The sequence below is a fragment of the Panthera onca genome, chromosome D3 (genome assembly GCF_046562875.1).
Source record: "Panthera onca isolate mPanOnc1 chromosome D3, mPanOnc1 haplotype 2, whole genome shotgun sequence".
Taxonomy (NCBI): domain Eukaryota; kingdom Metazoa; phylum Chordata; class Mammalia; order Carnivora; family Felidae; genus Panthera; species Panthera onca.
Window position 1 is genome coordinate 40,343,563 of NC_138350.1, and position 26,462 is coordinate 40,370,024.

The 26,462-nt window shown below is 36.1% G+C and overlaps 1 protein-coding gene across 1 annotated transcript in view; it reads right to left on the reverse strand.

Moving 5' to 3' along the window:
* Window positions 1-668: 668 nt before the first annotated feature.
* The window catches only part of SMCHD1 (structural maintenance of chromosomes flexible hinge domain containing 1), a 156,068-nt gene continuing 130,274 nt past the window's right edge, over window positions 669-26,462 (reverse strand). The window contains exons 45-48 of the mRNA XM_078435388.2: window positions 19,523-19,694; window positions 9,449-9,607; window positions 9,084-9,198; window positions 669-1,716 (exon numbers count right to left, since the gene is read on the reverse strand). Coding sequence (XP_078291514.2) covers window positions 1,692-1,716; window positions 9,084-9,198; window positions 9,449-9,607; window positions 19,523-19,694 — 471 coding nt within the window. The 3' untranslated portion in view covers window positions 669-1,691. The remainder of the gene's footprint in view (window positions 1,717-9,083; window positions 9,199-9,448; window positions 9,608-19,522; window positions 19,695-26,462) is intronic.

Below are 26,462 nucleotides of genomic sequence, written 5' to 3' on the forward strand. Positions count from 1 at the left end.
TCCGTTTTTTAACTGGATTATTTATTTTTGGGTATTGAGCTTGGTAAGTTCTTTACAGATTTTGGATACTAACGCTTTATCAGATATGTTGTTTGCAAGTATCTTCTCCCATTCTGTAGGCTGCCTTTTAGTTTTGTTGATTGTTTCCTTCAATGCACAGAAGGTTTTTTATCTTTTTTGAAGTCCTGGTGGTTCATTTTTTCCCGCTTGCCTTTGGTGATGTGTCTAGTAAGAATTTGCTCTGGCCAAGGTCAGAGGTTGCTGCCTGTGTTTTCCTCTAGGGTTTGTTGGTTTCCTGTTTCACATTTAGGTCTTTCAACCATTTTGATTTTTGTGTACATTGTAAGAAAGTGGTCCAGTTTCATTCTTCTACATGTTGCTCTCCAGTTTTCACAACACCATTTGTTGAAGAGACAGTCTTTTTCCCACTGGATATTCTTTCCTACTTTGTCAAAGATTAATTAACCATATAGTTTTGAGTCCATTTCTAGGTTTTCTATTCTCTTCCATTGATCTATGTGTCTGTTTTTGTGCCAGCACCATACTGTTGTGATGACTATAGCTTTGTAACATAGCTTGAAGTCCAAAATTGTGATGCCTCTAGCTTTGTTTTACCAACTTAACTTTTATAGAGCTTTCGATGTTAAAAAAGGAAAACACTTATCTAATAGGGAAGAAACAATCCTCTTTATTAACCTTACTGTATACTCAGAAAGGATTAAAAAACACACACATTTCCTGGGACACAAAACTGTACCAAAAGCATTTCCTTACAAAATAACTTCACAGAACAATAGTCCTGGACTTACACAAAGACATATATATTGACATACATTAGCTTGAATTAAAACGCAATTTGAACATTTTTGCAGCAACTTTCTAGTAGACTATTATTACATTAATGTGGGAGTGTACGACTTCTTTAACCCTTTAAAAATAGTAATAAAAAATTACAAAATAATGAAAATGTAGAATTAAGGCTGAGACTATATCATCTAGTATTAATAAAGTCAAACAATACTTATAAAAATTGATGCCGCTGCATATCTTATATATATACAGGATAAGTCTTTAGAAATTTAAAATGCTACTGCTGTCACAAGTTCACTCATCAACTGAACGTTTTTCCATGTATCTTAATATCTGAATTCCCAGATACCTGTGCTTTTTCTATTTTTATTCTGAATTCTTCATTAAGAGTTCCCTCACATATTTACAATTAAATACCTAACCTCTAGAACTTTCCTTAGACACAACAACAAAACAGTTTTGTTAAATAAATTCACACAAAAGTATTAAAAAGGTTTTTTTTCCAAGAAATAGTTCTAGCATATCCATGATAATCATACTGAAAAATAGTACATATACTTTTCTTCAGGATTAATAAATGCTATGTGCCAGTTCTATAGTCACTGCCATATTTGCGTATTTTCCTGACACATTTGCAAGATAATAACAACCAAAGGGCATGATGACTGCAATAATTCCAGTAAATCCATACTGTCCAGTGAGTTTCAAAAAACTGAATGGCTGTTTCCAGTCCTATCTGGATTGACATCAAAATGCATGCCCAGATAGTTGTATCATCCCCCAGAAATATTCAGTCTGGTAAGTCACTCTCTTGGTCTTCTGAAAGAGAGCTGCAGAAGGCAGGGCATTCTCAGTGAGACCAATGGTTCCCTCTTCTCTGTTCACACATCTGATTTGGTTATAATCCTAGTCAAAGCGGGGGAAAAAAAAAAAAAAACGTAATAAATTTTAGGTACCACAGTTTTCCTTTCCTAAACTCCCACATCAGACAAAGATGGTTAAGAACCCAATGGAACTATGTTCCATTAATTATGTTAATTCTTGGTATAAACATATTTAATTGAATCCTTGTATATAATTACTTCTTTCACATGTATGCCAAGAAAGAGAGAAATCCTCAAAAATAAAAGCAGTACTTAACATATAGAGTAACAGGTAATTTGTATTATAGTTCTTTGATTGGCATATCTCAGACCTCAAAACTTAAGATTTTTGCTTTTCTTTTCCCCTTTTCCTTAGATTACTGCTTTAGAAATAAACAAGAATTATAATGCTTATTATAGATAAGTCACAAAATACCAGCAAAAGGAAAAACATTTAAATTTTTTTTTTTTTTTTTTTTCAACGTTTTTTATTTATTTTTGGGACAGAGAGAGACAGAGCATGAACGGGGGAGGGGCAGAGAGAGAGGGAGACACAGAATCGGAAACAGGCTCCAGGCTCCGAGCCATCAGCCCAGAGCCCGACGCGGGGCTCGAACTCACGGACCGCGAGATCGTGACCTGGCTGAAGTCGGACGCTTAACCGACTGCGCCACCCAGGCGCCCCAAAAGGAAAAACATTTAAAAATACTGATAATCCTATTCATATAGACATGAACACAATGAACAACACTTTGAGATATATATATATATATATATATATATATATATATATATATGTATGCCAGTATTTTTTTTGTCAGATATATCTCAATACTTTATTTCCTAAAGAGAGTTCCCTGAACTGCCATCTCCAAACAGAAGATGCACATTTTTGATAAACAGCTAATTTTTAACTCTATGAGTAGAAAATGAATTAGGAAACTGAAGCCTCTACTGAAGAAAATGAGCCTACTGCACACTATCATACATGGCCAAACATATTTTGTGGATTCTAAGATCCACATTTAACATCTTGGAAGCCTACCTTTTAATGTCATGAGTAAATCTGCAATGTTTTAATGTTTCATAAAATAATGTTGATTCTTATAATATCATCTTAGAGTTGACAAAATATAGTATGTAATCTCTATAAAAGTTAACATACAGAAGTATGTAATATACATACAAATAAAAATAACGTAAATACAAAGTTATGCTATTTACTACTTAATATTAAATTTGTTTCCAACTGTATGGATGAAATATATCAGTATTTCAATTCTGTTAAGATATATATATTTTAATGTTTGACAGAAAGCGCACACATGTGAGTGGAAAGGGGCAGACAAAGAAGGAGGGATGGAGGGAGAGACAGAGAATCTCAAGCAGGCTCTGCACTGTCAGCAGAGGGCCTGACATGGAGGCTCGATCTTACAACCATGAGATCAGGACCTGAGCTGAAACCAAGAGTCAGATGCTTAACTGAATGAGCCACCCAGGTACCTCAAGATATTTTCATTTCAAATGCTCTGAAGCTTTTGAGATTGTGCAAGAATTATTGGTTCAAGATCTATGGAGAACTGGCAGAGATTAGGGATGAGGAAATTACTAATTAAACAGTAATTTAAATTAAAAAAAATTTTTTTAACGTTTATTTACTTTTGAGACAGAGAGAGAGCATGAATGGAGGGAGGGTCAGAGAGAGAGGGAGACACAGAATCAGAAGCAGGCTCCAGGCTCTGAGCTGTCGGCACAGAGCCCGACGCGGGGCTCGAACTCGTGAACCACGAGATCATGACCTGAGCCGAAGTCGGACACTTAACCGACTGAGCCACCCAGGCGCCCCAGTAATTTAAATTTTAAATGGAAGCTTAAACATTTTAAATCTTCCAAAGATAAACAGGATGCAAAACCACATTTTCAACCTTAAACTTCTAACACTGCTACCACAAAGGTAAACAACAATGCTTTATTTTCTGTGTGTCAAAAGCTGTACAGACAATATGGTTCTGTTTTGCTTTCCGGAAACATTTATGCTCTTCCCCTCTCCCTTGATACTCTAAAATTTTACTATGAAATATATTCTGGTACATCAGTCATTGTGCCAGTATGGTCAGTGTGCTGGGCCTTCAGTGGGCCCTTTCATGTATTAATAATCCCTGGGAAATTCTCTTTCACATATTTTTGCCTCTCCATTTTCTTCATTCTAGGATTCCCAATAGTCAGAATTGTTTTTTTGTGTCTCCTTTGTTGTCTTCATGTATTTTTTCTATTTTTCTGTGAAGTTTGACTTTAGTTTTTTCAGTAACAGTATTTGTAATCTGTCACCTTATCCTGGCTCTATCCTTCTCCTAATAATATATTCTGATTTTTGTGACTATAACTCCTTCTGCATCATGATGGAAAGTTCTAAAACACCTCCAAACAATTCAGTCCAAAAGTCATTAGGTTGGCCAAGCAATATGGACTTCCACACTAAGGGGCCAGGTGAGTTGTACTGTCTTAAAGCTGGTAAAACAAGACAGACACAGTATATAAAAAACAGGGAGGCAGCAACAGAATAACTAAAACTGAGTAAAGTTGTCTCTGGGAATGGGATGGGTGAGAACGCATAGGATACATGATTTCATCATCATAAGCCCCTTTTCATACGTGCTCTCCAATATGGTAGCCACCAGCCACGTGTGGCTCAGAGCACTTGCAATGTAACTAGTTCTTAGAGATTTACAGTCTTCTGATTTTCAAAGACTTTGTATGAAAAAAAAGAATTTAAAATATCTCAAAAATTTTTTACACTATTTACATGTTACAGTGATAATATTTTATATACTAGATTCAAAAAAATCAATTATTAAGGGGTGCCCGGGTGGCTCAGTCTGTTAAGCAACTGACTTTTGGTTTCATTTCAGATCATGGTATCACAGTTTCTTGAGTTCAAACCCCTGTGCTGGCTCTGCGCTGGCAGCGTGGAGCCTGCTTGGGATTCTCTCTCTCCTTCTCTTTCTGACCCTCCCCCCACTTGTGCTGTCACTGTCTCTCTCAAATAAACTTAAAAAAATCTATTAATGTTTCTTCTTCTTTTAAGTTTATTCATTTATGTTGAGAGAGAGAGAGAGCACGCACACGCACACTGGGGGGGGGGGGGGTAGGGGAAGGGGCTGGGCCAGAGGATCCGAAGTGGGATCTGCACTGACAGGAGAGAACCCTACCCAGGCTTGAACCCATGAACCATGAGATCATGACCTGAATCCAGGCTGGACACTTAATTGACTAAACCACCCAGGTGCCTCTGTTTCTTTTTAACACAACTCCTAGAAAACTTAAAGAATAAAACATGTGGCTCACATTACAGAACATTAAATCTTATATGGCATTTGATTTATATACATGTATGACTTTAATGAAAATGATACTATCACTACTAACAACATAATGATAAACTAAAAAATCAGGGCACTTGGGTGGCTCAGTTAAGCATCTGATTCTTGATTTTGGCTCAGGTCATGATCTTGAGGTCCTTGGGATCAAGCCCCGAGTCACGCTCTGTGATGAACAGTGTGGAGCCTGATAGGGATTCTAGAGAGTCTGTACCTCTCCTGCTCATGCTCCTCAAAATAAGTAAACATAAAAAAAAAAAAATCAACTCTAGCCCATGCCACCTCTGAATTGCTACAAAATCTTAATTAAAATCTTAATTAAGATCCAAATCAGTGACATGTATAGTTGTACTTTAGTAACTACAAGGTCTGGGGCTATGGTGCAACTTTAAAAATGTGTACTTTACTCTAGAACTGCTTGGCAGGAATTTTCTCCTTGGTCTCTTAGAAAACTGGAAATATGGTCCCCATAATAAATTAAAAAATAGAATACTTCTTTAAAAATTATAGTAGGGGTGCCTATATGCCTCAGTCAGAAGAGCATTTGACTCTTGTTATCACGGTTGAGTTTGAGCCCCTTACTCGGTATAGACATTACTGAAATAAATTAAAAAAAAAAAAAAACTGCCAAGAAAAAAAAAAACATTATAGTAAACCTACATGAAAAAAGAGGGAATATAATGAATTCCCATTTCAAGCTGCAATAATTTTATAATGTGTTGCCCAATCTTCTTTTGATATCCTGTCACTTTTTCCCCCCTCCTGCAGTATTTTAGAGTATACCTCAGACATGAGGTTATTTAACCAATACCTCAGTACACATTTCTAATATATTTATTTTAATGTAAATACTATATAATGTTATACAGAAAATAATTCCTTAATGTATCTAATATCTAGGAGACACTAAAATTTCTCCAAATTTTTCCAAAGTTGTCATATTAAAGATTCAAATCTGGATTCAGACAAGGATTTCACATTGCATTTGATTCTTACATCTTTCAAACACTTTTATCCTACAAAAGTTAGCTCATCCTTCTTCCTATCCTTCTTTTATGGGACCAATTAACAAAACCAGTCATTTGCCCTGTACAATGTCCCATTCTTGACATTCTGGATTGGCTGATTACTTCCTGATGGTACCATTTAACTTGTTCCTAAATTCCCCTTATTTCCTGTACACTGGTAGTTAAATCAAACTGTTCTCAGTTTGTGAGAATTAAGGTCTTATGTTGGAAGGTATCGATTGGATGCAATGAATTAACCTCCTTCCCAAACCATCTAGAAGGTTACCATTTACATACCATCCTAGGGAAAATAATTTTCTCGAGTGCTTAATTCTTCCACAGAGCTTCAGTCAGGAAGCACTAACTAGAAGCTTCATTGGATTCAGGTTACTTCCTACTCAATCACACAATTCCAAATGTCCTGCTTTTAGTGTTGCTAAGATCAATCAGTGGCTTCAGGTTTATCAATCTGATCTTTCCATTATTAAGTTTTCCCATCAACTTTTTACCTAATCATTTGGGTATCTATTATTATTGCCTGGATCTATTATTTATTAGTGGTGGCAAAATCATGATGTTACAATTTGAAGATTTTTTAAGTAGGCTCCACACACAGTGTAGGGTCCAATGTGGGACTTGAACTCACAACCCTGAGATTAAGACCTGAGCTGAGATCAAGATCACTTAAACAACTGAACCACTCAGGTGCACCTATATAAATAATATTTTAAATCAGAATTAAAAAAAAATTTTTTTTTAATGCTATTTTTGGAAAGAGAGACAGAGTGCGAGCAGGGGAGGTGCAGAGAGAGGGAGGGAGACACAGAATCTGAAGCAGGCTCCAGGCTCTGAGCTGTGAGCACAGAGCCTGATGTGGGGCTTGAATCCACAAACCGTGAGATCATGACCTGGGCCAAAGTCAGACACTTCACTGACTGAGCCACACAGGCACCCCTAAAGAATTTCTATGAAAAAATTTTTTTTTCCATTTGGTTACCCTGAAACACAGTTCATATAAGAAAGAACACATATATCTTTATGAATATGTCTATCTTTATAGCAATGAGTCAGCACCCTAGCAATTACCAATGATCATCAGTGAAGATTCTTTTGCATTTTGAACTTGTGATTTATAAAAACTGTATGTGTTTAAATCCATTGCAAATATTCTTTCCGATGCTGTACTGTCCCAACACACTTTCAGTGGTCAGAATAATTTCTACATATTGTGTACCCATAACAAATACACATCATTCATATACCCATGTGTGGAAACACCTCTCTCATATTGATGAGAATTGTATTCTTATAATCTCATCACTTCAGTAGCTCTCCTTCTCAATTTACTTTAAAGGAAGCTATTCTAAGAGACCCTTCCCCTTGTTAGCACACAATATTAGGTACTCAAAACATAGAATGGACATAAAATATAAAGTATTTTCTCTCACAATTTTTTGCAACACAGATTTATCTTTGTGGGGAGAGGGGAGGCAGATAATCTGGCTTTTTGCTACTTCTCCAAACACTCTTCCTTCTTTCCACCATGCCTCAGCCACACAAAAGCATCTTTTCAGTTCCTCAAACATGCTACACTTGTTACTTTCTCTGAGCTTCCATGCCTGTTTTCCCTCTGACTGAAACCAATCCCTGTATGGCTGGCAGCTTCTTTCCCTTCAGTTCTCTGCTAAAATGATCTTTCCTGAGAATCAAGTTTCCCCACTCTCTATCATTTAATCCTTTTTTCTTTCATAGACCTTAACATTATTTTATATATAGGAAAATGTTTACTTTTTGGAACTATGTTTCTGCACAGGATTGTAGAGCTCCATGAGGGGGGAAAGAACCATGCCATTTTTACTCACCCAGCAACATACAGCACAAAATAAGCATTCACACAGTTACTGAATAAATGTAGAATATGTAGATGAAAGGGCATGGAATACCAATCCCAAACACCAGAGTCTCAAAGAAACTCCTCTAAGGTCAATATGAGACATTTATTCAGGCAGAGTCCATATTTAAACCTTTTGAAATAATGTACAAGAAACCCCAGTACCATACATAGTATCTCACTATGGGATGGCCTTACTAACACCTAATCTAAAAAAGGACAGTTTTCTTACCACTGAGTTAGGCTGCAGATGGCTTTGCTGGGATTTTGGGGAGCTATCTAAGTGGTATCTGATTTTCCCAACCAACCAATATAAGCACTTTTTAATTAAATAACATACAAATGGTTCTGTATATTCTAACTTAGCAAGCTACTGATCCTATGAAGCAGAATGTATTGTATCTACAAAGTAGGTCAAACAACAGAAATGCAATTTAAATCTTAACACTGATTTTAGGGATGCCAGGGTGGCTCAGTTGGTTAAGCGTCCCACTCTTGGTTTTGGCTTGAGTCATGATCTTATGGTTTCATGGATTCAAGCCCCACATAGAGCTCTGGGCTGGCAGCGCACAGCCTGCTTGGGATTCTCTCTCTCCCTTTCTCACTGCCTCTCCTCCACTCATGCTCTCTCTCTCAAAAATAAATAAACTTAAAAAAATTAAAAAAAAATCTTAATACTGAATTTAAATAAAATAGCTTAAACTATAAACACTTCTAAATAATTAGCGAAAATCATTTAGAAAACTGCAGTATCCTAGGACAATATAATAATTATGTTTTATCTTCATTATTCATCACTTATTTTTCAAACAAAACAAAAACAAAACCCTAATTCTGGCTCAAGGGGGAAATCAGAAATAATTCATGCTGTTTTTTTAAATGTTTTTATTTTTTTTAATGTTTATGTATTTATTCATTTTGAGAGAGAATCCCAAGTAGGCTACATGCTGCCAGCATAGAGCCCAAGGTGGAGCTCGAACTCACTAACTCTGAGATCATGACTTAAACCAAAATCAAGAGTCGAACACTTAGCCAATTGAGCCACCTAGGCACCCCTGTGCTGGTTTTTAAGTATGATGACCCAAGAGCTTTGATAAACTAACCAATAATAACTCTCAGATCACAATAAACTCACCTATTTTGTCTTGAAGCTTCTCTTCTCATTCTTTTAGGAGGAATTGGACAATCTGTCATTTCAACCTTTGTTGGATGGCGCAATGAGTCATTACCCTTACGCGTGGGAGTCATACCTGTAAAGACAGAAAGTGCAGAAAATGAACTTCTTTATAAAAAGAACTAATAAACAATACTGAGAATGCTTCTTACTATTCCTGCTAAGAAAACAGCTTACAATCATTTATCAAAGGACTTGGAGGACAAGAGCATCAACTTAAGTTATGAATCATTCACCTTCTTTCTTCTTATAGTTGAACTCTCTCTAATCATAAATATTTATCTTCATGCAGAGAAAGTAGAAGTTAACAAAAAACAAGCACAAACCTAGTTTCTGCTCAATTAGTTTCAGATTTTTCTCTTGTTCATCAAGTTCTTGTTTTTTCTTCTTCATATCAGGAGTGTGAAGGTACTCTAACTGACGGTTAAGGTCCTCAATCACATTGTTCAACTTGTTCACAGCAGTACGATACTGTTGAAGAAGATCTGCAAAGAAACCAAAGATAACTGATTAAAACTACTGATATATCAAGTCAATGTTTTAGGAAAGAAGAATTAGCAACACTGGGCATTTTATTATAGTAGCATGTGGGAACTTCTTTTAAAGCCACAAAACTTTGTTTAATGTAAACAAAATAAAAATATAGTTTAGACCCAGCACAAGACTGGTGCTTATTACATTTTAATTTTCTTCAATTGCTTGACTTTAATAAATTTATTTCTGTGTCAGGAAAGAGTTTTCTATGTAAAAGTGCTCTGTGAATTGGATCACTCTCACAGTCAATGTTTATATTATGTCTGATAGTCAGTATTCATTCTAATTCCACATAGAGAAATTTGGGGAGAAGGGAGCAAATGCATTCAATATAGTATGGCTATGAGCACCTGGTTGGTTCAGTGGGTGAAGCATGTGACTTTTGATCTGGGAATACTGCATTCGAGTCCCACACTGGACACAGAAATTACTTAAAGAAAAATAGTACCGCTAGAAAATCACTACTTCCACATATGACCCTTATCTTAAACACAGCTTTCAAAAATGCACTCTTGATACTTTATTTTCAAAAAGCTTAACTTTCTAAAACTTACTATGCCTAAAAATGTATTACGTTACTCAGGTTTGAGACTATTTTTTTTGCCTGTATGATTTATTAGACACTAAATATTAATATTATTAAATACAATCTGGTTCCCAATTCAGAGGCCAGAAGATTACAGCCAAGAGACAAGAATGCTTTATATAGTTTTAAATTGTTACAGTCTAAATGGTTATATAAATACCTCAGTAATACTCTCAATTTTGCCTCTTGGTTCACAAACCCTAAAATATTTACTCTCTGGCCTTTGACACTCTGGTCACACAAAATGATGATCAATACGCATGAGAATGGACACACAAATGCCCAAACATTTAATATATAAACTAGTTTACATATAAAATTATGGAAAAATTATTTAAGAGTCAGATATAAGATGAAATATTCTGTACTTTAAGGGGCAAGAACAGTGTCTGGAAAAGAAACCTAGCATTCTGATGGAGAAGCAAAAAAATACACATGCATATCTGTGTATGCTTATGAATATATTCATATATTTATTTTTAAAATCTTTATTTTCAGACAGAGCGTGTATGTGGGGGGGAGGGGGTGGGCAGAGAGAGACAATCTCTGCTCTGAGTGCAGAGGCCGACATGAGACTTGATCTCATGACCATGAGATCATGGCCTGAGCCGAAAGAGTCAGACACTTAACCCACTGAGCCACCCAGGTGCCCCAGTATATTCATACATTTAAATACATATTCTATACAAAACTGAGTAATGACAAGGCCCTGATGATCCTTAATTCTTTATGACATATGGGGAACTTTTAAAGGTGTCTAGAAAAAAGATTGGTTTTCTAGTCTGATAGTACTTTTAATTTCCTAGTAATGTTATGTTTTCTTACTTTACATAGTATATTCTTTACATGGCAAAGTACATTCTTTACATAGTAAAATACTGTGAAAATGTACGTATTTTGGATGTGATTGAATTACAAAATTATGTTCCAGATCTGTATACATCAGAATGCTGCCCTTTAGAAGAAGATACACAAAACTTCAGGCCATTAGGGCTTGATATTCTATTTATTTTTTATTTGAATTCCAATTAACACACAGTGTTCTGTTAGTTTCAGGTGTACAAGTGATTCAACACTTCCATATAATACATGGTGTTCATTATAAAAAAGCAGACTCCTTAATCCCCATTACCTATTTCACCTATCCCTTCACCCACCTCCCTTCTGGAAGGTAACCATCAGTTTGTTTTCTATACTTAAGAGTCTGATATCCTATTTCTTATGAAGTTAGTTATGAGGTTCTTGTATTTTTATATTCCTTTACCATTTTTAGTTTTTTTTTTTAACGTTTATTCATTTTTGAGATAGAGAGAGACAGAGCATGAATGGGGGAGGGTCAGAGAGAGGGACACACAGAATCCGAAGCAGGCTCCAGGCTCTGAGCTGTCAGCACAGAGCCCGACGCGGGGCTCGAACTCACAAACCGCAAGATCATGACCTGAGCCGAAGTCGACCGCTTAACCGACTGAGCCACCCAGGCGCCCCTCCTTTACCTTTTTTTAAAGTCTATTTATTTTGAGAGAGAGAGAGAGAGAGAGAGAGAGAGAGAGAGAGACAGACAGACTATGAGCAGGGGAGGGGCAGTGAGAGAGAAGAGAATCCCAAGCAGGCTCTGCACTCTCAGTGCAGAGCACCAACCATCATAACCTGAGTTGAAACTAAGAGATGCTTAACAGACTGAGCCACCCAGGTGCCCCCTCTTTCATTTTTAAATACTCAAGAAATTAGTATATTCAAACACTTTAAGAGAATAGGGTTCCTTTTATTTATAAGCAGAGGGATGGAATATTAGTTAATATTTCTCATTAAATGCAGCACTAACAGTTGGTTCATATTTTATGAATAAGATGGACAGTAGCAGTTTTTTTTTTTTTTAAAGTAATCTCTAAGCCTAACATGGGGCTCAAACTCACAACCCCAAGATCAAGAGTATGCTCCACCAACTTGAGTCAGCCAGGCACCCTTTAGCAGCTTAATTTAATATGCCTTAACAACCAATATTTTGTTCATGAAATGTAACTTCTATTTACTATGGGGTCTATAAAAGTCTTTCCTAACTCACTAAAAAGAATTTTGCCAAAGAGAAACTTTCAAAATTCACATTTAATTCTGTTTATAAATGATTTGTGAGTCTTTGTATGTTGTCTTAAACTTTCAATTATCTAGGGAATCCACTGATGAAATTTTATTGTGAAAACAGCAAAATACTTAAAAAAAAATTACTTCATATAAAGGGAACAAAGCTCAAAATACAATGCATTCATTTATGTATGAAACATATCAAAGAAATATATAGATTGTTTCAATGTACCCTGAGGAATGACCATGTAAGCAGTTACTAAAAATAATATAAAGGAATTGAAAGTATATGTGAATGGCTGGTATTAGGCAAATATTTAAAGTCTGCTTAGAAGGCAACAGCAACTTTTTTACTACTAGAAGATTTAAGCAGGTAGACGGGCATGTAGACTTTACTAAATAATATTTAGGTCTCCTCAAACTTTTATGTTCTATATGATTCTAAGAACTTCATTGGCAAAAACCTGATCAGCACTTATGACTGGGTGAGAAAAAAAACAGAACCTCTGTTTTGATTTGCTCCAAAATAATCTACCTGGAGAGAGGAGAACAGAGCAAGTTGTGAGATAAGAGGGTTATGAATGAAATAAGAGTGACTAGATGATAGGTCCATGGAAGTTCATTGTTACTGCTCTATTTATTTTCGTAATAGAACAAAATGTCCTTGCCCTGAAAACCACAGCACTTAAATAATCTTGGTCACTACTTCTAAAAACATTAAGAATGGTTTTACTTAAAAAGACAACAAAATAAATGGTTTTACTTAAAAAGACAAACAAAATAAATATTTAACCTCTCAGTTACAGCAGTAACTGAGAGGTTAAATATTAGACTAAATTAAATATGATATAACAATGTCTAAGCTGGCCAGACATAGAATACATATGTCTGTATGTTGGCTTCTACAATGTCCACAGTTATTAACACTTTTTTAAGAGGTATTTCTACTTATGAGATCTCTATAAAAAACATGAAATAATACAGAAAAGGTCAGAAAAAAAATCAGTAGGTGTATCATCTTACCTTTTTCTTGTTTTTCATTCCACGAAGTTTGCATGTTTAATTATCATGTATGATATTTGCATTTGTATGTTCTAACCATTTTCCTTTTAACATTATATCAGGCATTTCCCAGATTCTAAATTCAATTAAAGCATTTAACATTTCTAATATTTAGCTTGAAAAAATGTGCTATTTTTAATATTCACCTGAGGGAAAGAAAAGCCTTGGGTATATGTGGGATGGTTTATGTAAGCATATTCCCTAGAAGATCATTTACTGCTTCAAAGAACTTCAGTATTAAGAACAATTAGAACCTTTTCTAATTATAAAAGTGACACACAGATCTGGAAAAATATATAGAAAAGGATAGTGGAAAAGAAAATCATCTTAATTATGTAATCCAGAAATAAACCAATATTCTTTCTATTCTTTCACTTCGCTGTGAAAATGAAAACAAATACTGTTCTGAACTTGGGAAAGTTATCTAACCTTTTTGAGCCTCTACATTCTCATCTATCCAATGAAAGCAGCAGTAAATGAAATCATTCCAGTGACAAGCTTAACAAAGGATCCAATATCTAAGTAAGCCTTCAAATATTAACTATTATTCCACTGAAAATTGCTGATTTATATTATCTATCCATTTTCCTATAATCTTTCCTTTTTTTAAAGGTTATCTTAAAAATTTTTTTAATGTTTATTTTTGAGACAGAGAGACAGCATGAGTGGGGGAAGGGCAGAGAGAGACAGACAGACAGAGAGGCAGACACAGAATCCGAAGCAGGCTCCAGGCTCTGAGCTGTCAGCACACAGCCCGATGTGGGTCTCAAACTCATCAATTGAGAGATCGTGACCTGAGCCGAAGTTGGATGCTCAACCAGCTGAGCCACCCAGGCACCCCTAAAGGTTGTTTTTAATAATAGGGCTATCATACCTTTTTCTAGCATATGTTGCAATCCCCCCCTCCAAGTTTATCATTTGCCTTTCTGTTTTCTCCAGTGATTTAAAATTTTCTGCAAACTTAAAAAAAAAAATAACTATAGGGCACGTGGGTGGCTCAGTCAGTTAAGCAACATTCTTGATTTCGGCTCAGATCATGATCTCATGGTTCGTGGGTTCAAGCCCTGCTCTGCAGTGACAGAGCCTGCTTGGAATTCTGTGTCCCTTCCTCACTTGTGGGTGCGCACACTCTTTCTCTCTCAAAATAAATAAACTTAAAAAAATTTTTTTTTAATTAACTGAGAAATACTTTCTCATTTCTTTCAGTACTTCTATAACAAATCCCTTCTAATTTCAGATAGGGTCATCAAGGAAGTTCTTTCTGAAGGTGTAACATGAGGGTACAGACTGGTAAGAAAGAAGCCAACCATGCGCGTATCTGGGGCAAAATCACTGTAGGTAAAGGGAACATTAAACTACTTCTTTCCATATTAAGCTCTTATTTCTATTTAACTGTGCCAAGAACTTCCTGAACACATTTCAAGAGTGGTAATACTAGGTTTGTTATTAATTTCGTAAGATGACCTGGGTATTTCTCCATGTTTATATTCTGCAACAATTTATATTTAAAATTTACTTAAAAAAAAAGCCCTATAGGATGAACTTTCTGAATACTTCTTCAGGTAATGGTCTATGTAAATTTTCTGTCTTATTTAATTCAATTTTGCTCATCTGCAGTTTGCTAGAATTTAGTCCATTTTATTTGGAGATGCTAAATGTATTTATAATATAGAAACCTAAGCTTCTCTTTGTCTAAATAGATGCTCTGACCCAATATTCCTCTTGTATCTGTTCTTGCCCAAGACCATCTCTAGGAATTACATATTCAGTACAAGATTTTTTTTTTTTTAATTCATTTGGTTGTACTTGTTTCTTGAAATGTATTTTTTTTCCTGTCATTTGACTTGAATATTTTCTTTCTCATTTAACAATAAAAGCATTCAGCCTGTAGATTTGATCTATATGTGATGTTGGCTATCTTCATGTCTCCTCAGTCTGATTCATAACACTTAAACTTTATCTTTTTTGATGAAATACTGATTTCTAAATGTACACTCTCTGGGGTAGTTACTGTGGGAGAAAAGGAATGGTTACTTTTAGAGTTCTATTACCTTACGCCACAAAACGTACCCTAAGTAAAATTATTGCTTTTTTAACATTTGTAGTCTCACTGTAGCTGAGTAGCAATTTGATCCACTGAAAGTATGACCAATTTTTGTGACAATTTTTTAGACATATAAATATCTAAGAAGATACTGGTAATGCAACTTATTAGGTGGTAATTTCTTATTTTTTTGACTAATAATTTGTCATGTAATAATGGCTCCTCAAAATGTTTCTATCTTTATTGTTAACAGTTTAAAAATTTTGGTTCTGTATTTATTGTATCAAGTTTATTAAGTTTTGTACCTCTAGTATAGAATACATCTTTTATGAAAATCAATTTATCTTTGTCCTTTTAGTGTCTTTGCCTTAAGGTTAACTTTGGCATCAATAATACCTGTTATTGGGGACTTCTATTCAACGTTTACATGACATTTTTTTTTTTATTTCCCTCCCCCTCCCCCTACATGACATTTTTGTTAATTCTTGAATTTTACCTTATATTTTGTTAGATTTCTTATAAAGAACATAAAGCAGTGTCATAGACACAGCCTTTACATAACAGATTCCTGTTTTACAGTTTACTAATCATGTGGCACTGTGTTTGTCATTTAAATTTTCTCAAGTTTCTCTTTACTCACTTCCTCTACCTTTATTATAACTTCTTCATATATATTAAGCACCCAACAAATGACAATTTTTATATATCCTGGGATTAGATTTTTAAAATCTAAGTGTCTTTGCTTTTTAATGAAAAAAATTCATGTACTTACATGTTATTCAAGATCTCATTTTTAATCACTTTATTTTATAACATGTAAGTACCTATTTTTTATGTTTTATGCTGATTTTACTTGCTCTTATCTCTTATCAAATACTGTGATGCAAAACACTGTGAGGGAAAATTACTTAGAAGACAAACACTCTGCTTTTCATTGTGCTAGTAGGAGAAAATTTTTGTGGTGATGGTCTAGTTCAAAATTGCTTTTTCTCTGTGAATCTCTCAAAGCTCTGTTTGTTCTATCTGATCTGATCAGCTAACTATGGCCAGCTGATTAAGGAGGGAATATCTCTCTCCTAGGAGTTTTAGAGTCTGAGTTATGTTTTTTGGGGTTTTGTTTTGTTTTGAAGTAGGCTCCATGCCCAATGTGGGGCTCCAACTCACGACCCTGAGGTCAAGCATCGCATGCTCTACTGACTGAGCCAGCCAGGTACCTCCCTGAGTCATGTTAAAAAATGCAAACTGAGGTCTGGGTGCAAGGAACTCAAGGATGCTGAATGTCAGAGTCATCCTTGATTTTGTCTTGACTGTTTCCAATCTCCTCTGAATCCGTGATTTCTTCCAATTTCCTTCCAGTATATTCTTGTTTGTTTAAAGTGGTCATGGCTGATTACTATTGGTTACAACCAAAAGTATCTTATATGAATAATCTTAAATTATCTTATTTCATTTTTTAAACCGTTTAATGAGTTCTTACTGCTGAATCATTAGTCTGCAGGTGGAGTGTATTTTTGAAGATATTTAACAAGAAGGGTATGTAACATATTTTTGAAATCCTTGCATTATCTGTTAACTTTACATATTTGACAGCCCAACAAGGGCACAACAATCTTGAATTAAATGCTTTTTTCCCAAAGATCTAGATAATGCTTTATGCTGTTATACTGACATTAAGATGCCCATGTAAACTGAAAACTGTCGGTACCACACCTGTGCATTTTTAAAGTTCCACAGGTAATTCTTTCTGGCTTGGGAACCACTGCCATAAACTGTAGTGCTAGAGTGATATGAGTTGAGACTTTTTATGTTGATTCATTGGCCCTGACCTGTTTTTTCTGATGTTTTTCTTTTAAGTTTATTTACCTTTATTTTTGAGAGAGATAGAGAGCAGAAGCAGGGGAGGGGCAGAGAGAGCGGGAGACACAGAATCCGAAACAGGCTTTAGGCTCTGGGCTGTCAGTGCACAGCCCGACGTGGGGATCAAATCTATGAACCATGATATCACGACCTGAGCTGAAGTCGGATGCTTAACTGACTGAGCCAACCAGGTGCCCCTCTGATTTTTAAAATCAGTTTATTTAGATGTTCACCTATTGTCTACAGAGACGATTTTTGCACACATTCACTGCCACCATACACAGAAGTATGACTCTTTGTATCATATACAATTTTAATTTTCTGTATGATGTTTTGACATCTTAAAAAACCTTTCTGGCTTGGTAAAGACTTCCCCCTATGGAGCTAGACAATTCTTAGATAGCAAAAGGCCCAGCATGCTTTGATATGCAAACTAACCAATCCAGAGTCAAACCTCTTCTATCTAGTCTGTGCACCCCAGGAAGCAGTATTCCTTTGCCTTAATCATTTCAGGGCCAGGTACCAGGCAACCAGCTAGAGACCATACCTATAGCCCAAAGCCCACTGAAATTACTCAAACTAGTCAACCCTAAGCTATTTTCACCCTGTCATGCCTTGCCTTTCCTGTGGAAAGCCTCATCAAGGCTGCAGCCTAAGCATTCTCCTTGCTCTTGTCTTCTGCCTCCTCACCACCCTTATGTTTTTTCCGTATTTTTCCATGGCCTTAAGTGATGTTGTATGCCTCCTGTCTTTAGGACCTGTGAGTATAATACACTTTGTTTTCCCAAGCCTCTCCTGTGTCTCCTCTTATATACCTGCACCTGACTGACCATCTCATAAAAGAACACAAGACAACCTTCTTCCCACCATCTTTTCCAACTATTATTTTAAATATTGCTAGTGGCTGAAATATTAATCCCAGTCTGAACACTATCCAAGTTCCTCAACAGTAGAATAAAGAAATAAACTACAGTATATTTACACAATGGACTACTATCCTGGCATGAAAAGGAACAACTATATACACAGTGTTGAATGAACAAAGCCAGACACACAAAAAAGTATGCACTGTATGATTCCATTTATATAAGGTATGAAAACAGTTGTGCAGTTTTAAGTCAAGGTACTTGTTACCTTTCGAGAGGGGGTTAGGCAGTGACTGGAGTGCATGAGAGACTTTCTGTGATGTGACAATGTTTTATTCCTTAATACAGGGGCAGTGCTCATTTTGTGAAAATCTATCAAGCTGTGTTTATCAAGTGTGCACTTTTCTATATGTATATTATACTTTAATAAAAGTTAACAAGAAAACATGGTATATAGATACAAGAGAATATTACTCAGCTTAAAAAGAAAGGAAATTCTGACACATGCTACAACATGGATGCACCTGGGAGCCATTAAGCTAAGTAAATAAGCCAGTCACGAAAGGACAAGTACTGTATGATTCCACTTTTATGAGGCCTTACAGTAGTCAGATTCACAGACAGAAACCCTGGTAGTTGCCATGCGCATGGGGGAAGGGAAAGTGAGACATTGCTGTTCAAATACACAGAGTTTCAGTTTTGCAAAATAAAAAGATTTCTGGAAATTGGTTGCACAGCAATGTGAATGTACTTAACACTACTGAACCACACAATAATGGTCAAGATGGTATTATATAATGTGTATTCTACCATAATTTACTGTATTTTTTAAAGCTAATGATGACAGCACACTACTTTCTTGCTGCAAAAGTAGATACCCAAGCATATTAGAACTATATAAAAGTAAGAGCAAACAGGCTCTAAGGCAACAGCCTATAGGGGACTCCAGTAAAGTATACACACTTCAAAGTACAGATGTAGAGGCAATTATATCAGCTGCCTAGAAACAAGGGGACAGGCCTGCAGAAGGGAAAATGGGGGAGGAAGGTCACATGTCATACATTCTCAGGTTCTTAATTGTAATCGAGATAGTTACCAATTTTAATATAAAAAGAAGCATGATGATTAGATGAAATACTAATTTATTCAATAAGGACAGTATTTTCTTGATTTCAAAACAAGAGGAATGAAAATGAAGGAAAACCTACCTTCTATGTAATTCAAAACTACCTGATATAAGATAGCTGAAGGTACTAGACAAAAACATTATATTCAGATTTTTACTGGTTCACTTTTCATGTCAGAGTATTAGTACACAAGCCTCAAAGGATCGAAATCAAATGAGAAATTTTTAAGTACTTATTCAACCTACCTATTTGTTCCCCTAAGACCAGGCATTGTTTTGGTATTGGAGCTCCAAATACCATTCCCCGAAGTTTATCCATTGGAGGAGCTTTATTCTGAAGGCCCCCAAACTTTCCGTTACTTCGAATGCGATCTCCATCTCTGGTGAGCAGTGTAGGGCAGTGTGTAATTTTAACAACCTATTGTAAGCAAATGAATATTATTAGTGAGCCTATAAAATGTATCTCAATTGTTCTAATAAACAGGAAATCACTTAAGGGTTCTGAGATTAGAAATGACATGATCACGCTAGTATTTTTACAAAATAAGTTAGTGAAGTATAAGATGAACTGGGGTAAAAACCCAGAGGCACTGAGATGAATTTGATTACTTCTCAAGCGTCAGCCTAAGCTGGAATAGTGACACAGCACATGGAAAAAGTGAAACTGATGGCTTGACTGATAAGAGGAAGGAAGAGAGGGGGACAAGCCAGAGAGCCACTTGCTTCTGAAAGCCACGGCAGTACCAGGGCAGCATCACTAGCTCTGTTTTCTTCTGTTAGATAGAAGTTTTCCAGATGACCAAAGGATACCAAGAGCATGACACCAAAGACTACAGACAGAAAAGCACAGGGTTGAATCATTAGAGGACAAAACTGTAATTTCAACTATGGGAAGAAAAAGAGCTAGTAATGTCAGAGTTGGGAGGACTAGAATTATGTAGTAAAGCCAAGTCATGGAATGGAAGTAGGAAGGGTTAGTGAAGAATTCTAATGCTTCAGAGAAGTCAGAATAAAAGAAAGACACTGGGTTTAGTATTTCATGATTTTTAAAAATGTTTTTTCACAAAAGGTCTAGAAAACAGACAAAAAAATAAAATGAAAAATGAGAGAAGTGGAATTCAGGTAATGTCTTTTCACTACTCAAAATGTTACCACACACCACACACCACTTTGAATGTTGGGAGAGCTATGTAGAAAGGTCCTCTTGTACTAATCTGTTCTGGACAGCCATTCTCAAAGGAAATGTAACAAGTATTACAAAGCTTAACGTTTTGCATGAGTCAGCAATTCCACTTTTAAGAATTTATTCTGAAGAAAAATCACAGATGTGAACAATGTGCACTAAAACATTGTTTTAATAAAAGATATGAAACTTGCATGTCTCAACAAGTTACATAAATTATGGTACATACACACAGTGAAATAAAATGCATACTTTAAAAAAATGACTGAAGAACAATTTAACAATATGTAAAAATGCCTAATTCAATCTAATATTGGGGTTAAAGAGTCTCTGAATTATAAAAATAAAATATTAAATAAAATTTGATTTTTTTAAAAATGAAAAATAGCAACAAATGAAAAACGTAATATAAAATCATGACTAGTATTTATTCTTTCAATATAATTCTATGGGTACTTTACAAATGTTTTCCCACTGAGGTGGATACTTTTTAAAAAATTTAAATGCAGGGTTGTGTCTGGGTAGCTCAGTCAGGTAAGCATCTGACTTTGGCTCAGGTTATGATCTCATGGTTTGTGGGTTCGAGCCCCGCACTGTTAGTGCAGAGCCCGCCTGGGATTCTTTCTTCTCTCTCTGTCCAACCCCAGCTTGTGCGTGCATGCAAGCGCTCTCTCAAAATAAATAAATAAATAAAAATAATAAATAAGTAAATAACTTAAAAAAAAATTAAATGTAGGGGTGCCTGGCTCAGTAGAGCATGCAACTCTTGATCTCTGGGTTTTAAGTCTGAGCCCCACACTGGGTGTAGAAATTAACACTAAAAAATCTCAAAAAAAATTTAAACGCAGTAAGAAGAAAATCTGTGGAAAACTCTGGTAAAATAAATCTTTTTGTTTTACTACAAACAGGCACAACTTTCTTAGTTTTGGTTTGAATTTGCAGATTTCTTTTTTTTTTTTTTTAAGTTTTATTTATTTATTTTGAGACAGAGAGTGTGAGAGCAGGGGAGGGGCAGAGAGAGAATCCCAAGTAGGCCCCATAATGTCAGCGTGGAGCCCCACATGGGGCTTGATCCCACAAACTCCGAGATCATGACCCGAGCCTAAATGAAGAGTTAGATGCTTAACCAAGTCACCCAAGCGTCCCTGGATTTATGTTTTAAGTGAACATTAAAAATACAAACTGTATTCATGTACTATCCATTTATCAGGATTCATGCAATGTTTTTAAGGATTTGGTATCATCTTAAATAACACACACACCCAAATTTATTTACAGACTTGTCCATTCTCGTCAGTAGAATGACAATATGAGTTTATAAGCCTCCAGGAAAAAGGACAGTTTGGCTCCCTTTCACAACAGTTCTGCAAATACTACTTTCATGGACAGTTTCAACTCTTAAAGTATCCTTCAATCTTATGGTTCTACCCCCTAAACACTGAATTTGGACAAAAAAGATAATGACACCTTTTGCCAATTCAGTGAATGAGCAAAAGCCGTATAGCTCTGGGAAATTACCTGCCCTGGGGACTAGGAAGGGGTGAATAAAAACAAGGGGTTGACTCTGTAGAAATGGCATATAGCATTCAGGAAGAGAAAACAGTGACAAACTACCGAAAACAATGTTACAAAGGGATGCCATAAATGCCTTTTCTCATAAGAGCTTTAGAACAGAACTTAACTGGTGGAATTATAAGACTTGATTCAAAACTTTGGAAGCAAAGCAATCAGTATTTGCTATACTAGTTATGAGGAACCTAAAAATTTTTCAGCCATTAGATTCTTCAAATATTGCCTTATGATCTTTTTCTCCCTCCACTCTGGCACTGTAATTAGACTTTTTTTTTTTTTTTAGATTTTCTCATTCTGTCCTGCATGACTCTCAATCCTTCCCCATAGGCTGCAGTCTGGACAATTTTTCTGACCTATTTTCCGATTCACTAATTCTCTATTATACTGTTTAACCTTCCCAGTATTTCATGTTTATGTGTATTTTCTAGTTTTAGAAGCTCGTTTGATTTTCTCAAGTCAACTTGCTCTTTTCTTATTTTTGACACTTTTCTTGAATTGTATTAAACATATTTAAGAAAAATATTTGCTTTTACGTTCACTATGGAAATTATTTCAGGTTTGAGATAAAGGTGAATTCTTCCAGAGACAATCTGTTTCCTCCAAACAGATATCTAAGGACACTACCAGTCCAGCACCATGTCAAATCAAATGTTTACCTTGAGATTTTTCAGACCACCCAAGTATTATGAATACAGGTTGCAAACAGACAGAGGCCAATTTATTTATATTGATGAATTCTCAGGAAAATGGTTTGATTTTGTTTTTTTCCCTTTTCCACCTATTGCCAAGGTTCAAAAGAGGTAATTTTCTTGCAGTCTCCAGAGGCACTTGGAGTTGAGATCAAAGTGACAGTTTTTTCTGTTCAATTTACACTAAGGTTTAGCCCTTTGGGGGATCCAGTTTATTGGGAAAGGGATCTTTTATCATATTCCCCACTCTGGTTAAAGCCCTGGGTTTTGTCTCTTACCCTCTGAGTCTCTCAAAGGAATGAAAAATAATGCTCTAGTTCAATTACTTTGACAAATGTTCTCTAGGCAAATCCTGGCTTTAGAGTTCTGTTTATCTGAGTTCCACCTTCACTTAGAAATCCTACTTTCTTGACAGTTCATACCTTACAATATATAACCTACGTAGCCAGAAACAGCCTTTTAGTTTATCCTTGCAGGAATTTCCTCTGAGTTGTCTCTGATAGCCCTCAGTGCCTAGCACTGTGCCTGGTGGTATGCTGGAGTCAGTGTTTATCAAGTCAAGAGAGCAAACTCTCCTGAGCGTCTCATTCAGTGGCTACACACAGGCCACTGGAAATCAGCCAGGATGGAGGATTTACACCTTGGGCAAAAGCTACAAACCAGGGTCCTATCACCCCACTCACCAGAGAGCCAGATGTTCCAACATTTAATAGCATCCACTATGTCTCATACACATTGTCTAAATACTGACTGAACTAGAATCTTCCAGTTACTATCCAATTTGTTACTTCTATTCTCACTAGTAAGATTCCATGCTGTCATGACATTTAATGGGTATGACTTCTACTCTATAATTTAGGATATATACACATTCTAACCACTACCAGAATATAGTACCTTCTCCATCCACAAGTGTTCGCTGGTACAATATGTTACAAGTCATTATTGGGCTCCCATGGAAACATTCATCAATATGCCAAATACTACTCCCCAATTAGTTGCGTAATTTTCAGTAATCTCGCTAACTCAGCTCTCCTAAATCAGAGTACATTTATTATTTCTTCTTAACTGGGAGCAAAGAAAAACTTCTCGGTTCTAGTTCTGCCATAAGTGGATGTGATTTGGTACACATCCATTATTTTTCCTGAGCTTAAGAAGAGCCCTTTGAAAATCCATCCTTCAGAGATTTCTCATTTAGAAAGTGGAAGCATATCATCTCTAAGGTACCCATGATTCTAGAATACACTATTTGTAGATACTGGCTAGTATTTTAAACTGGCCTCTGTTTTCTCTTACATAATTGCAAATATTCTTACTCATTTTCAGTTATAGTAATCTGAGAGCCTATAATGTTTTTCATACATGTTTACTACCTGGTATTTCCGAACTCCTAACACTATACTTACTAAACTTAATACTTCTTTTGTATCAAAGAATTCAAGACCTCTGGATCTCAGATACAGACAGAACTTTCCTTTACTGGAATTTTACCATATTCCAGGCTCTTAGCTTAATGCTTTATGTGTATTATTTTATTCAATCTCTGGAAGTGCCCTTTGAAAAGCCATCCTTCAGAGATTTCCTTTTTTATAAGTAAAACTTAAAAGTAATATAGAAGTGATAATCCTTAGCACATCCAACAGTAGACAACATATTCTTTCAGTTTGTTTAAAGTAACACAAGAATATTTTTAAATTAACTAAAACATTTTTTGAGTATAGTTGACACACATTACATTAGTTTCAAGCCACAACATAGTGATTCGACATCTCTATATGTTATGCTGTGCTAACCGTAAGTGTAGCTACCGTCTGTCATCACAGATCGCTATCACAGTAGAACAGACTAAATTCCCTATGATGTCTTTTATTTATTTTTTTTTTTTTTTTAAATTTTTTTTTCAACGTTTTTTATTTATTTTTGGGACAGAGAGAGACAGAGCATGAACGGGGGAGGGGCAGAGAGAGAGGGAGACACAGAATCGGAAACAGGCTCCAGGCTCCGAGCCATCAGCCCAGAGCCTGACGCGGGGCTCGAACTCACGGACCGCGAGATCGTGACCTGGCTGAAGTCGGACGCTTAACCGACTGCGCCACCCAGGCGCCCCCCCTATGATGTCTTTTAATCCCACAGTTTATTCATTCCATAACTGGAAGTCTGTATCTCCCACTCCTCTCTACTCATTTTTCCCTTCCCCTCACCATCAAAAGCTTATTCTTTAAGACAGTAACATCTTACACATAATTTTGCAACTTTTCAACAAAATATATTTTATACATCTTCCTTGTTAGGAGAAGGAAATTTATTATATTCTTTTTAACAGCAACAAATACTCTACTGTATAATTACTATAATGGAATTGCCCAATTTTAAATGATGGACATTTAAGACTGTTTCCAAAGTTTCCCGTTTTAAATTCTTTTAATACCCTAATAGATATTCTTGTACACATCTTCATATACTTGTGGGAGTGTGTCTGTAAGATAAATTATTTTAACACTTTGTGATGGTATAAAGATGGCTGCAAATTCTTTGCCCCTTCTCCCATGGAGAAGGGAGAGTCTATTCCTACCTCCCCCTTGGATCTGGGCTGGCCAGATTCTGAGCTATGAAATGTACGTTCTGAGGATGGGACTTAAGAGACCTACAGCTTCTGTCTTAACTGCTTGGAACACCCCTTCTTGGAACCCAGATGCCATTTGAAAAAACCCAAGCAGTCACAAGAAGAGACTCACATGAAAAGACCCACGTGTGTCAGCCTACAGCCCCAGCTGAGTGCCCAGCCAGCAGCCAGTATCAACTAGTCAGTATGAGTAGGAGATAAAGTAGGAACTAATTTCAAGGAAATTAATAATAATAAGGGAAATAAGAAAATAAAAATAATTTCAAGGAAATATTTCTAACCCTGGACATGCTAGGTGATTTTTCATCTCCAGCCTGCTCAGTAACCAAAATGTTCTTCAAAAAGAAATGAAGAACCTCAGAACAAAGATCAAACCCAGTGCCTCGCCAGTAAAATGTACCCTAAGGGTCAAAATGAAATTAAAGATGTCCCTTTGTTAAGACCTCAGATATAAGGCCCTGCTTCCTAGATTCTTAGGTAGACAAAAGGGTTTCTTAAAAAAAAAATTTTTTTTTTAAATAGGTCCACGTCCAGCATGGAGCCCAATGTGGGGCTTGAACTCACAACCCTGAGATCAAGACCTGAGCTGAGATTGAGAGTTGGATGGCTAACTGACTGAGCCACCCAGACACCCCTAAAAGTTCTTAAAGGCATTATACCACAACACCCTGGGGTGGCAGTTTGAGAACAGTGACAACAGAAGATAGTGCCAGCTGAGCCTCTGACCAGACTCGGCTGAATTCCCAGAAAGTAACCAGCACCAACTGCCAGCTGTGTGAGTGAGGCACTCTGGAGTTCCCACCATCCCAAGTGTAACTAGACAACACTCCAACTAGCTAACACTATTTGGAGACACCCACAGAGACCTGAAAACTAATATGTTGGTATTGTTTAAAGCTACTAACCTTTGCAGTGTTTGCTAGGTAGCAATAGATAACTGAAACATTTATATCGCCAAACTGCCCTTCAAAGGTGTTATGGATTGAATTGCGTCCCTCAAAGTTCCTATGTTAATGTCTTAACCCCTCAGGTCCTCAAATGTGATCTTAACTTGAAGACAGCGTCTTTATAGAAGTCATCAAATTAAAATGAGGTTATAAGGTTGGGCCCATAATCCAA